General features: G+C 43.5%; 1 protein-coding gene across 2 annotated transcripts in view; it reads right to left on the minus strand.

Moving 5' to 3' along the window:
• Positions 1-469: 469 nt before the first annotated feature.
• The window catches only part of MGMT (O-6-methylguanine-DNA methyltransferase), a 131,267-nt gene continuing 116,736 nt past the window's right edge, over positions 470-15,000 (minus strand). For both annotated transcript variants that reach the window (XM_018078535.2, XM_018078536.2), the window contains exons 4-5: positions 8,617-8,756; positions 470-1,644 (exon numbers count right to left, since the gene is read on the minus strand). In XM_018078535.2, coding sequence (XP_017934024.1) covers positions 1,513-1,644; positions 8,617-8,756 — 272 coding nt within the window. In that variant the 3' untranslated portion in view covers positions 470-1,512. The remainder of the gene's footprint in view (positions 1,645-8,616; positions 8,757-15,000) is intronic.

Consider the following 15,000-nt stretch of genomic DNA (forward strand, 5'->3'; position numbering starts at 1 on the left):
GCTGCCTCCACCCCCCAAATCTCTGACCCAGAACATGATTTTACTCCCAAAGTTGGGTGTTTCCCTGGGAAAAGGTGTTAACTGCCCCAAACCCAGTGCACACTGCCCCTATCCCCAAAAAAACAAAGTCACATCCTTGAAAAAGCACCAATACCAGAAAAAAAAAATCAAGGGATGCATACGTGGGAAAGGTTAAAGTTGACATTTGCTGCCGCCTGCTTTTGGTGGCAGCATGTATTAGAGATATAAAAAAATAATAAAATACACCCAAACTGTACATATTATAAGGCCATATTTTTATCTCGGGGTTCTGGTGACACGTACAAACCACTTGAGCTTTGCTTCCGTGGTTTATATCGCCACGAGAAACCCTTGATAAAAATACAGCTTTATATTGTACAGTGGGGTATAGTTTATTTTCCCCATATATCACACCCTGTGTTTTATTTATAAACAGACCCAAAGACACTTGCACATGCAAAGCAGTTTTTTTATTGAAGTAATTCCAAGGTATCAATAATGCTGGATTAACTAACACATCACGACACAATAATTTTTTGGGGGTAGCAATGGCCTTTCTAAAGAGACATCCATGAAAATATGATAAAACACATAAAAAAATCAGTATTTCCATGTTACAATTTACGACTCCCATACTGGAAATTTCAGCTTCTGGTGGCTTCTACTCACAGAGAACCCTGCTAAAACCACCTCAAAATTTAGCTTTAATGTCTCTTGAATCCTTCCTATGGAGAGGTAGGAAATAAAGCTTCGGATAACAGAGAAATATGGAAGGGAAAACATCAAACTCTAAAGGAATTTGCTGCTGCTAATGGTGCAACTATGATGAGCTTTTTAATATTTTGCCTTATTGGACTAATCGAGCTGCTTATCCAAAATATACGATTTTTCAGTAGCATCTCTTCTGCTGCTTTATGCAAAAAAAAATAAAAATTATTCCCATCTCCCAGTTTGAAAAGAAAAGCCAGGAACAAGGAATTCAATAGCTGCCTGCTTTTGAATAGACCTCACTGTGCTCTGTTAACTCCTGTTTAGGTAAAACACCATTTTATGCCCCAAAGTGGGGAGGGGGAGCTGGGCAGGAGTTGGCAGGGCCCTCCACAAGGCAGACGCTTCCTTAGGGGGAAGCCTGAACCTCACATTTGCCACGTCCCTCCCACTCCCTTATCCCTGCTTTAATGGACATTAAAAATAGAACAAAACAGGACTGGAGATGGGAACAAAATCCGTGCACAACAGGCCTGGATCGCTGTAGTCATTCTGCTGTAAAATGTAAAAACAAGAAAGGGCAGCCGAGCTGCCTCCCCCAGGACGCAGCCCGCTTTTTTAATATAGTGGTGCCACCACACATTTCACTTTGGATGTTGCATTATATTTATATGTCACTCAAATATTTACCATTTTTCTGAATTCTGCTGGGTGCTCTGAGAGCTTGTTATAAGCCAAGGATCCGTGGTTGTGTGTCTTGGCTGGTTAGCAGCTGGAGCCGCATCAATATGCCAACTTCTCCTTCTGGAGCTTCTCGTGTGACAAAAGCCACTCCTTCATGAGGCGTCCCCCTCCGTAGTTGCCGATCTTCCCGCCGCTGCGGATCACCCTGTGGCACGGGATTATGAGGGCAATCTGCAAAACACACAGAAATCAGGGGAGGAGTAAAGGGGGAGGTACCCACAACACTGGGACAAGGCACTCAGTGCCCTGGTGGGGATTGGCCACAGGTTGGACTAGATGACCTTGAAGGTCTTTTCCAAATGGAATGATCCTGTGGTTCCATGAGTCTATAAATCCAGCACTGAGCCAGGGGCTCTGTAGCACTGAGTGACAAACTGGTGGGGTCCTGGCCATGCCCAAGGGGGACAGAGTAGCCACAACCTTGGGGCCGTGCTCCCAGGGGAGCACAAACAGAGCTGATCACTGCCTCCGGAGACCTCCCCAGTTCTTAGGCAAAAATAAGCATGGACAGGAATGTTAATCCATAAAAATGATGTAAAGTCTTTAAAAGGGTAAACCTGAGATATTAAATCCCATATATAAAAAATTCCCTGCAGCATCAGGTTCTCTTGCCCCATGCCAGCCCCCTCCACAGCCAAGCCCTCAGGGCTCGGGGGGGGTACGAAGCCTCATATCCCCGAGATGTACACGGGGAGAACAAGCAGGTATAGGACAAACTGTTCATCACCATCACCACGGCCTTAAGCTGAAGGAGGGTCGATTTAGATTGGATATTGAGAAGGAATTCTACCCTATGAGGTGGGGAAGACCTGGCACAGGTTGCCCAGAGAAACTGTGGCTGCCTCATTGCTGGAAGTGCCCAGGTTGGATGGGGCTTGGAGCAACCTGGGACAGTGGAAGGTGTCCCTGCCCAGGGGGTGGAACTGGATGAGCCTCAAGGTCTCTTCCAACCCAAACCAGTCTGAAATTCTATGATCATCCCAAGATTAGGAGAGGACATATTTCTGGGAAAAAACAGACCACTGAGAAGTGGTCCCTGTGCTCCACTTCCCCAGCAGATCCTCCTCTCGCTGAAGCACCTCCACGCGCACCATGGAGAAATTCTCTGCGAGACCAAGGCACTATTTATTATTTAACAGCAAGTCAATCCAAAATGGGTTGTGAATTTTTAAAACCTCCAACAGGAGAGATTTCATTCCAACCTAACCAATTTCAAGAACTTTTTTTCCCCTCCTGTCTTCTACTCTGTATCATTTATAGCCAAATGTCACAGATTCTGCAAATCAATGCCAGAAGTTACATAATGGACTGATAATGCAGAGAAGTACATAAACATGCTTTTTTTTTTTTTTTTTATTTTTTATTACAGGTGATTATCATAGCTGAAGTACACACCATAAAAAATGCAATACATCATCTCTAATCATGCCGGGTGTGTTTTGGTAACTGCATAGCAATGGGATTGCAATGATGTGGCTGTGACAACAATAACTCACTCAAAAGGGCAGTTTTCAAAAATTTGGATATTTTATGTCAAAAAAGCGTAATTTATTTCACACAAATTACACACTTTACACTGACTTATTTTAATCTCATTTAATCATTATTTCAGCACAGTTCAAGCTGGGACACACAAACCCTGGCAGCTGAAAAACTATACATACCATAAATTGGGGATTTTTGGGTGTTCTTTCAGTTTTGCTAAGTAATTTCAACGCCTGAAATTTAAAATCTCAGTCTCAGCCTACATTAAATGGGAATACACACAGGTGCTTATTGTTAATCAAGGTTTAAATAAAGAAATGCTTCTAATATCTGCTTTATTTGGAGGTGCAATGCCACAAGTGAATTATGCATCCATGATAACTCCAGCAATTACCAATAAAAGCATTACTCCATGCCATGCCATCCCACACTTGGTTTATGGCTTCTTTAAAGAAATTAGGATTTATTGTGCAAGTTTTTTTTCTAGTTTGGGATTTCTCTGTCTTTATATTCCCCTCAGTTACTTCAGCCAGCTTGGCTTGGGTGACGAAGCCATAATAACACACTGTAAAACATCTCCAAGGTTAATTTGCAATTCTTTAAAATACACACACTAAAGCAGCAGATTTTGATGGTAAGGCTATAAATCTTGGTGGAGAAGAAAAAGGACTTTATTTTCAGGTGGTATTGGACGATTCCTGGGTGGGTGCAGGACCCATTCACTACACAGGGATATGGGGCTGAGCCACTCACCACCAAGCAAGGAGAGGAGGTATGAAATAAATGCAGCTTTTTCCATGCCCAACATAAGGAATTCCACACTAGATTGTCCCAACACACACAAACACCCATCTGTCACCCTCCAGAGCTTTGGATGTAAAAGTGGTACAAAGGCTGTAATTTAAAAATATTGAATATTGCTTCAGTTTGGCTTAATTGTGGTGACAACGTTCAGACCACTAAAATAATTAAACCTGCCAAAATTTATTAGGGCCCTAAGGACATTTTAGAGGGAGAACTACCCTAGTCTGGAGCTTTAATGCCTCAGCTACATTTAATGTAATTTTTATCAATAACCAAGCAGCTCATAATATTAGAGCTCTGCTAAAATCTCCATGCTGTGAAATCTAATTCATCTAATCCACGAATCCATCACGCACACAGACCCTCCCTCGAACGCTATAAAACTTCCAAACCCATAGATTTGTCTCCAACAAAAACTAACATGAAGGAGCCCTCGGATCGATGCCGGAGTCCCTCTGATTCGGGCACCAGCTGAATATTTTCTCCAACTTTGCTTTTGTTCTTCTGGGTAGAGGCCCACAAGGGAAAGAGCTTGTTTTCACTCGCAGCCTCATCAATACCTAAATCCTGGTGAACAAGTGACACTGAGAAGCTGTAATCAATAGCTCCCTGTGCGTTTTTTCTTCTGGTCAAATGGTTCAGCACTACTGACAGCCCTGACACTTGGAACATGATGCTAAATCTTTATCAACAGCCATCTGGGTGAGTGGCAGAACAAGGCTGGGGCGGTCATTAACGCTCGTGGCAATCTGTGAATAAACTAACTCCTGGATAATGCGTTTGTTTAGGAAAAAGGCAGGGAAAAAACTCTCCCTGCACATGGGATCGATTGGCTCTGAACTGCATTTAGCAAATTCTGTGTGAGGATGGAGCAGAGCGGGGCTCTAGTTGTTATGAGTGTTCAGTTTGAGGCAAGGGAACCATCCCATCACATGGCTGCTGGGATGGAGACCTCCTGAAACTTCCCGGCTTGTCAAACCTGGATCAGCCAGGCCACAATGGAAACAGATGGGATATCACAGAATCACAGAATATGCTGGGTTGGAAGGGACCCACAAGGATCACGGAGTCCAACTTTTAGCCCTGCACAGGACCATCCCCAGGAGTCACATCACGTTGTCACACCACAGCAAGAGCCACACTCAGCAAAAAAGAATCCCGTGGTTTGCTCAAGTCATGGAATCCCAGACTGGTTTGTATTGGAAGGGACCTTAAAGACCATCTAGTTCCAACCCCCTGCTTTTTTTCCTGCTCTTTCCCAAAAGAAAATCCTGTGACGTGTCCCAACATGGGTCCCAGGTTATCACCAGCCACCAAAGGAACCAAAGATACTAGGAATGAAAGATATCAGGAATGAAAGATATTAGGGAAAGGTTCTTCCCCCAGAAGGTGGTTGGGCACTGAACAGGTTTCCCAGGGCAGTGGTCACAGCCCCAAGGCTGTCAGAGCTCAAGGACTGTTTGGACAGCGCTCTCAGGGACAGGGTGGGATTGTTGGGGTGTCCCGTACAGGAACAGGGGTTGGACTGGATGGTCCTTGTGGGTTCCTCCAACTCAGGATATTCTGTGATTCTATGAATGACCATACAACTAGTTCTATGTGTCTGCAACATGTCAGACCCAAACTTCATAATCTTCTCATAGATGCTCCTACCAATCTCTGGTGTTCAAAACATTTTGGCTGGATAACATCCTTGACTTAGGACAGATTGATATTATATCCTTGATTTAGGATAGATCGATAGCAGCATCAAGTTGTGCCCTTAGCTGGGGTTGAGCCTAAGCAATGACACAATTAGAGAGGATACAAACCCAACGTAGGCAGCTCTGCCTGCTGTTAACAGACCGCTGAAGACGTCTTATTTAAGGCACAGAACAGTCATTTAGGATGGCCTTGGACTAATCAGCCCAACACTCCCCATTTCCCATGAGCCTCTGTGATTTCTTTTTGATCCTCCTCTACCAGTCTAATGAGATATTTAATTGAACTTTATGGGTTCCCTTTGAGGACCACAGACCTTGCAATCAATGTGAACTGCAGTAAACCCTGTGAAGTTTCTCTTGCAAAAGGTAAGCCCTACCCACCACAGCCCCGGTATAAACTGAGGCGAAGACTTCACCACCCTCAGCTGCTGCTGGCACCTGTTCCACCTTCTCATGAAGCTGAAGGTCATCACATGAACTGTGTGAACCAACCCAACTACCACAGGAAACCATGTGGGATGCACACTATCAAAAGCAGAGACCAACTCTTGGATTTGTAGAAGAGAGAAAGGTATTTGGTGGAAAAAGTGAGATTTGTAATTTTATCAAAATGTCTGAGGGACAACACGATGCCAGCTCGAGGTTATTTTTGCTGTTACTACCATCCTTGTCAAATCTGGTTTATCACAGAATCAATCTACCACTAGCACTAGATTGCTCCAAGCTCCATCCAATCTTGCCTTGGACACTTCCAGGGAGGGTCTGGGGTTCGGGCTGCAGGTTTAGACCTCAGGTGGTTGTAGAGGAGCAGGGGCTGCTCACACACCTTTGACCTCCCGTGTTAGTTTTATATGCATCCTCTCAGCATTTTCTTTAATAAGGTTTGTATGGAGTGGAGTTGCAAATTGGGTTAGAAATCTGTTTTCACACGAGTTGATGGCTTTATATACAGAAATAACGAAGGTGAGGGGGTTCTGCAGTGCCACATATTATTTTTACATGTCACCTCCTTCATAAAATCAACCTGTGTATTACACAGTCAACCTGCACATTATGGCTCAGAGGTGAAGGACCGTGGAAAGATTTCCTTGGGAAATATGAGGAACAATGAATAGATGCTCACACTGCAGTGTAAAAGGACTATGTGTGTGTTTGCACATGGAATACGGATGGAATTTCAGATTAACTCCAGGAGATGAGTAGTGATAAAAATGTGTTTTGTGATGGGCAGAGCTCTCATTACAGCACTGATTTATTATTATTTTTTAATCACCAGCCTTCTATGATGAAATATTGGGGTGTCATTATATTAACACAGCTCTTTTCCCCTAAAGCTATACATTATTATCTATACCACGTTTAAAAATCTTCTGCTGGGGACAGAAATCACTGCAGCCATAGTATGGGCTGGGAAATGGCAATAATAACCAGGACCCCATTTAAAAAAATTGCAGTAGCTTTGCTGTATATTTTCAGAACTATTTTCATCCTTCCTCACAGGGGAAAAAGCAGGAATTTTCACACCACAACCTGCTGTTACTGCTACTTTGGATGCTGCTGCTCCACTGCAGCCTGAGGGCAAAGCTGGGTACATTTCTAGGCGACAGCAATTACATCTCCTTTTGCACAACACTGGATTGTTATTCTTTGAGAACTGTTTCCTGTAGGTTTGCATTGGATTGCCTTATCTTAATGTACACCAGATTATATTGGAAAGCATTCCATCATATTAAAATAGTTTGTATTGTCAAGTACAATACTGTGTATTGACGAAACGCAGCTTTATGTTGCTTATATGAACTGGTTCATAGGGAAATCTGATGGATGCCTAAAATACCAGGGTGGGCTTCTTTATGGAGCTTGGGAGCTTAAAGCCACGAAGTGTTGCGTGAGTTTCCATGGCTGTGTGTTACCTGTGTGGACCTGTAGGATACCCACAGACCTGGCCCATGGACAAACACTTGCAGAGTGTTTATCAGATGAGATATTGAGCTCTGAGTCCAACAAAACAGTTCATTAAACTGAACATGCCACCTGGGCTGCAGTGCTGGTGCCACAAACTGCCACAAGTGAACTGTACCCCAAATATTAGGTAAAAGTGAATGATTTTATTAATGATTGCTGCACAATTTATGCAAAATAGCAAACCTTAATACATCAGTACCTTGAGATGCTTCCTGTGATTAAAGGACTAAATGATAAGCATGATAAATAACTCATTAAACCACTTCCAGTGGAAGGTGTCCCTGACCATGGCAGGGGTTGGAACGAGATGGGCTTTCAGGTCTGTTCCAAACCAGACTGTTCTGGGATTCTGTGATTCTATGAACTGCTGTGGGTTTAGATAATTGAATTGTTCCTTGTGAACTCAGATACATCCATCTGAGCCCCCAGACCTTCCAGTTCAGGATGGGGCTAATGTGAACCCAGACACACTCAAAGACACTGACACAACACATCAACTTCACTGACACTGACCAGTGTGACTGAGGTGCACAAATACACCTGAAAAGCTAATCCCAGAAAAATAAAAGGGAAAGACAATAACTGGGAAGCAGACAGAAACCAAGGGTTTTAACAAAATGTTCTTCCAAAATCCACAGGCCTGACTTAGAGTGCTACTTCCTCCAGCTGGTTTAAATTCAGGCAAATCACCTATGGAATCCCAGATTTGGGTTGGAAGGAACCTTAAAGATCATCTCATTCCACTCCCTGACGTGGGCAGGGACACCCTCCACTAGATCAGGTTGCTCCAAGCCCCATCCAACTTGGTCTTGTTTTCAGAACCATGCTCATGCCAGAGCAGACTGCTGTTAACACAACCAAAACTGCTCATAACCTGCCAAATGAGGTCCATGTGGGGGATAAAAGACTTCCCTGACCTAAAAATATATAAGAAAGTTTGAGAACAACAACCTGTGTAGAGGCTGGTGAATGAAAAAAGTGTTTCTCTTTCCAACCTAACACCATAAATGGTGGGGGATAAATCACACTAAACTGGGTTGTGCATTATCGCTGATTAAAAACACTTACTGACCTTATTACTCATCGTAGACCAGTTTTCATAGCAGATAAATTTAATCTAATGACACTTAGTGCTCTAAATCCACCATATTCCAACAACTTTAGCTGGAAGTTGATTTGAACTCACCGGGTTCCTCCTCATGGCTGCCCCCACCGCTCTGGCTGCTCGGCTGTTCCCGGCCAGATCTGCCAACTCTTTGTAGGAAACAGCCTCTCCAAACTTCACATCATTCAACAGGGTCCACAGCACTTGTCTGGTGAAGGAATCTGCAAAGAACAAGGGAGCAGGAGCTGTTTGATTGCACGGCTGGAAAAATTAGGGTGAAACAGCTGAAAACCCCAATGAAATGTGAGTCTCAATAGCAGTTTTCTAATTTAAATTTAAACAGCCCCAAATTTCTGTCCTGTTATTGTGTCCTATATGACTACATTTAAATACATGATTATTAGAGAGAGCGCTCAGAGTAACCGATCACTATAAAAAAAGGATTTAAGGCTTTGATTTTCCTATATTTTTAATTTGCTTCAAGTACAATTATCCTGTTAACTCATACAATGTGGTTTTTCCCATTAAATTGGCAGAGTATAAATTAGCATAGAGTCAAATTAAAAGAGAAGAAATAGCTGGCTCTACCTATTCAACAAAAGCCTCGCATCTCCAGCTAATTTCAAACTTCAGCTGGGACTGGAGTCGCCCAGGAAGACGCCCTAGAGCCAGTGGACTCTGTATTATCCTGGCTGACTGCATTTTATAGTCCAGACCCCCAAGCTACAGCTCAGCACTGCAGACATTGCCAAATGTAAGGACTAGCTGTGACCTTGAATCTACAGCACATCCTTAATGATACAGGGTAAAAAAAATATATAATGTATCTGCCATTATTTTAATTTTAATTCACCAGCAAATTGCTTCTAAGTGTTCCAATTGCTGGAATAATGAATAAGCAAATGCATTAGGAGCTGCTTTCTTCGGCATCTCAGGGTTTTACCCAAGCCAGGATTATTTTATAGAAGGGAAAGGGATAGCCATGTTTGGATTTTAGTTGGGTTGAACACCTCTTGTTCTTGGAAAAGCTTTGAAGACCTAACTAATGAGTAACTTATGAAAGGAGAGAGCTGGTCACTAGAAAAGAAGGAAAAAAGAGGAAAAAAAGGTGAGGAGACCTTTTCCCCCAGCTGAGAGTCTGAGCCTCCTGCTCTGGCAAAGAAATAAACTCATTAAAGACATTTTCTTTTTTTAGTTGTCAAAAAACACATTGATGACGTTACATAGGAAGGTAGAGAAATGTGACTTTGTTCTTAAAGGAAACCCATACCGTGTTATGTGTGTGTTAAATAATAAAAATCACTTCTTAACTGAAGGGAATGATAATCACTTCATTGAAAAAATCTGTTTAGTCTTTATTATAACATTAAGCAAATTAAACATCAGCATAATCCAGGTGATATGAGAAAAGGGTCATCAAAGAAATTAACTTTGTTGTTCATTAATTTACATGGATTAGTAGAGGGCAAAGAGATAGCAAATCTGCTCTAGTTTTTTATGATATAATTTCAAACTGTACACCATTTGTGGCAGTAGGGTGACTTTGGGGTTAATCAGACTGATTTGTCCTTTTAATTGCTTTCTATTCAAAGAAAATTCATTAGATAATGTTCTCTTCAAAATTCATGAATCAATTTAACTGAAGAAACCACATTAACAGCTTTGGGTTCATTAGCACAAGCAGTTGTGTTACTGGCTGATTGCTACGAGGGTTTCCTTAGGCAAACAGATTTTGTTTACTGTGATTCCTTCAGAAAGGTTTCTTTCAAATCAAATGGTCCTTCTTATTTTTTTTAACCTTTTTCAGTCAGTGAGATGAGCGTTAACCCTGCTCAGGGGTCTCGGGGAGTTACTGCCTGATGTCATGTTTTAAATGACGCACCGAGTCCAAAAAATCCCCCCTTTTGCCCTCATTTTTGGCAGGTTGGAATGTGATGGGCCTGAAACTTTCTGGAATCTGTTGGAATCAGGAGAAGTGGAGCAGAGTGCGGGAGGATGGGGCAGCTACAGAGCCCCCCCAGCAGCAGCACCAACGTGCCAAGTGGTGCCCAAATTCCAGAGTACCTTCTAACACACTGACAGAGCGACAGAGATTATCCTCCTCTGACACGCAGGGGCACAGATTTTCCTCTTGCCAGAGCCACTGTACATTTTTCATGGGAGAATTTATCCCACCTCTGCTCCCCCATAAAACACTGGTGAAGTTTAGAGTTCAAAAGAATGAAATATTTAGCAATCATGCACATCATTTCGGAAATGTATCTGAAAACCCCATTTCATCCTGCGGGGAGCAAATGCATTAATTAGTTTAAGCAGCTCGAAGAGACAGTGCCAAATACTGTTATTAAACTGTCTGCAAGTGTGAGAGCCTGTGAGCACAACCTGCCCAAATGAGATGGCTGAACTTTCACCAGTTTTCACCATGTGCCAACGTTTTATGCTGTTAAATATCGTTATAAAGTGCTGTAAAATCTGCACTTAAAAATTAACACACACAGATTCTCTCATTACATGAGAACACTTGGTACATCCACGAGCCCAGGATGCCCCCACTGTCCTGGAGACAGATGCCAGCAAATTCATGGCTGGACTGAACCACATCATAGGAATGTGAGTATCAGAGGGTTTTCTCCTTCCTCTGCACATGGCAGTCCAAAAATATCCCCTCCAGGTGACCAGGTGAGCAAGCCTTACCAAGGAACACGTGTTACAGCCATGAGAGAGCAACCAGAGTTGTTAGATGCTATTTACCATCACAGTGATCAATAATTTGTGAGATTTGACATGAAAATGCACACTCCTCCAATTCCCGCTGGCCTGAAGGATGGGGAAGAGAGAGACCTGTGACTGTGTTGGATTTCCAGGTCTCCTCAGCACTGAGAGCCTGTTCCCACCTCCAACTGTGTGTCCATGGCCTCCAAAAGTAGTTGGGAGGGTTTTACTGAAGCACAGAATGGTTTGGGTTGTAAATGGCCTTAAAGCCCATCCAGTTCCAACCCCCTGCCATCAGCAGGGACACCTTCCACTAGCCCTGGTTGCTCCAAGCCCCGTCCAACCTGGCCTTGGACACTCCCAGGGATGGGGCAGCCACAGCTTCTCTGGGCAACCTGTGCCAGGGCCTCTCCACCCTCACAGGGAAGAGTATTTACAGACCAGTTATAAGCCCCAAAAGAAGGACTTATCATGAACCTGCTGATAGTGCCCAGGTGCTCAGAGATCCCTCACACCTTAATTCTCCATATAAACATGTTAAATCCACAGGGATGACAGAGTAAAAATCAAGTTTACTTGAACACTAGCTTTACTGTAACTTTTGGCAGTTTAATTAAAGGTGGTAATTAGTCCAAAGAACTAAAATCATACACTTCTAACTAATAAACACAGAATTACAGACTGATTTGGGTTGGAAGGGACCTTAAAGACCACCCAGCTCCTAACCCCTGCCACGGGCAGGGACACCTTCCACAAGATAATGTGCTTATATCCAATATCTAACAAGCATTTATGTTAAGTGTTAGTGAGGGGCTCAGCCCCAGGGATGAAGGATGGATGTGGGGAAGAGCAGTGGGACCAGTGTCAGTCCCTTCCTGCCCCTCTGCACCTCCTCACACAGTTCTTGGGGCAAGAAAGGTTCAAAAGACACACAGCCTGATTTTCCATCCTTTTAAATCCCTTTGATCAAGAAGAATTAAAGACAGACCAGTTTTTTCCTTCCCCTCAATGCTGATTGCTGGGAATGTTAGTTTTTGTTTGTTGTGTTGGTTTTTTGTTTGTTTTTTCCCCTGTTTTTATTTGTTTGTTTTTCCCCAAGAGTTTTGCAAAGGCAAAGACAGTTATAAACACTCCCCCCTTCTCACCAGCTTTTTCACAGCCTGCCTGGGGTACTGCACAGACAACTTTTCTGTTTGTTTTTTTACTTACTGGTTTTCACTGTTATTACTATTAGTTAAAAAAAAAATAAATCAAGTAGAACAGTTCAAAAATACAGCAGTCTGCTGACAAAACGGCAGCTCCCACTGCAGCAGCAGCTTCCACCTAATCTAGAAACCTCAGTTTGGCTCCTGGGCCTTGGAAGAACAGACTCATATTCAAATTTAAGAACTTTAACTGACAGCAGTGTAAACAGTGAATACAAGCAAGAGAGCTGATTTTTAGCAATTTTGAGCCTTCTTTTTGTTATTAAGCAGGTCATTAAAACCATATTAAACCTGTCAACTAACCTGCTACCGTACACTAGACTGAATTAACAAGTGGTATTGAAACATTTTGCTCTTGTTATGAGGCACTTCCCATCTCTGGAAGTGTCCAAGGCCAGGCTGGATGGGGCTTGGAGCAACCTGGTCTAGTGGAAGGTGTCACTGCTCATGGCAGGGGGTTGGAATGGATGGTCCTTAAGGTCCCTCCAACTCAAACCAGTCTGAAACACCAGTCAAACCATGAAACCAGTCAAACTCAGGTGTTATCTTGTGCTCTCCCTGAGGTTCTTGTGTTCCCTTTCCTGTTCCCCATAAATGCAGGCTAGGGGAGCACTTTTAAACACTCTTATGTATTGCCTATGCACGTATGTCTGCAACATGTAATATAATAAAACAGAAACACAACTATCATGTACAAACATGCTGTATATCTATATCATTTAAGTGAAAAAAAATGGATCAAAATGCTTTCTTTTACTATTTTTATATATAATAATATATTTTAATAACTTTCAGGCTGGCTCACACTGAGCGTAAGCTCTGTTAAAACTCAATTAACGGGAGCTGTTCCTGCTCTGCAGTTTAACACAGTTTTAAACGTGGTTCCCTTCAGACTGTTGAGGGGGTTGTGGGGCCAAATTCTATCCTTAGAAGCAAGGAACTCTCCCTGGACCTCATCCAGCAGTATTTCTGTAGGTTAAACCCTCTGGAAGTCAGTGGATGTTTTACTCGAGTGGTAACTGATATTCTGACCCATTTTTTTGCACAGTTGCCTTAATAGCAGTTTACTAAGCACTTGCAAGAGGAGATTTAATTTTAGAGCTGGTGGAAACAAGGAGTTGGATGCTCAGAACCAGCCCTTTACATTCCCTGTCCATGGTATGTTGCAAACTTCCTCAGATTCCCACTTCCCAACCCAAACCCAAGCAAGGCTTTACACAAACCAATGACAACTCAGCTTTATCAGCTTCACCTGAGCTAAATATTCACACCAAATCTGGAGAGCCACGACATCCCTGAGCAGGCTGAGGTTGGATTTTGGAGTCCATGGACCCGGAAGATGGAGGAAATTGCAAAGCACTTGACAGGTCCCTCCTGGGCTCCGGCACAGCCCCTGTCACGGCACGGCATTCCCTGCCAGGTGATTTGTGTGGCTGTGAGCAGCAGTGGTGCAGTTAAATGGAGAAGCCACCTGATTATCCTCTGAGCTGGAGGTAATACACTGACTGCAATTGCTACACGAGAGGAGAACAAATGCTTTGGATGAAGAGACAGAGAAAATATCAGTCTCTTCCCAGCCAACAAAATGTGGCAGCCAAGGCTTGCACTGCAGAGGGAATGGAGGTAAAGCATAAAATCAATTTATTTTTCTCTGACATCAGTTCTATGCTGATTCCTGAGAATCCATCTCATTTTCCTGCAGTAAGATTTCCCTTAGCACACCTGTACTCATAGACTTGGAGAGCCTACTCCTCCTTGACATCCTCTGCCTTCACTCTCATGAGACCTCACCTGAAGTGCTGCATCCAGCTCTGGGATCCCCAACAGGAGAAGGACATGGAGCTGCTGGAATGAGTCCTGAGTAGGCCATGAGATGCTTTGAGGGTTGGAGCCCCTCTGCTCTGGAGACAGGCTGGGAGAGCTGGGGGTGTTCACCTGGAGAACAGAAGCTCCAAGGAGACCTGAGAGCTCCTTCCAGTGCCTACAGGGGCTCCAGGAGAGCTGGAGAGAGACTTGGGACAAGGGCCTCGAGTGACAGGACAATGGGGAATGGCCTAAAGTTGTACCAGCAAAGGTTTAGGTTGTATATTAGGAAAAATGTCTTCACCCAAAGTGTTGTCCAGCCCTGGCACAGCTGTCCAGGGCAGTGGTGGAGTCCCCATCCCTGCAGGGATTTAAAAGCCGTGTGGATGTGGCACCTGGAGACAAGGGTTAGTAGTGGCCTTGGCAGTGCTGGGGGAATTCTTGGACTCGAAGACCTTTGAGGGCTTTTCCAACCTAAACAATTCTGTGACTCTATAACTTTTCCATCTGCATCTCTCCCACACCAAATCTGCCTGATCCCATCACTGCTGCTGGAGACCTAGTACCTCCAAATTTTTCACATGTGCAAACACTCAATCAAATCCAAACTGCAAAAACCCCTCCAGCTTCCACCTTCCACATTCCAGCCCCTGGGCAGACTGATGTACACGAGTACCATGAAGAGTTAAGGCCGTATGTGCTCACTTAAGGCATCCAGAAAGCCTAGTCAGGCTCAGTATTACTT

This window comes from Manacus vitellinus, unplaced genomic scaffold, assembly GCF_001715985.3.
Source record: "Manacus vitellinus isolate BGI_N305 unplaced genomic scaffold, ASM171598v3 scaffold_40_pilon, whole genome shotgun sequence".
NCBI classification, from domain to species: Eukaryota; Metazoa; Chordata; class Aves; order Passeriformes; family Pipridae; genus Manacus; species Manacus vitellinus.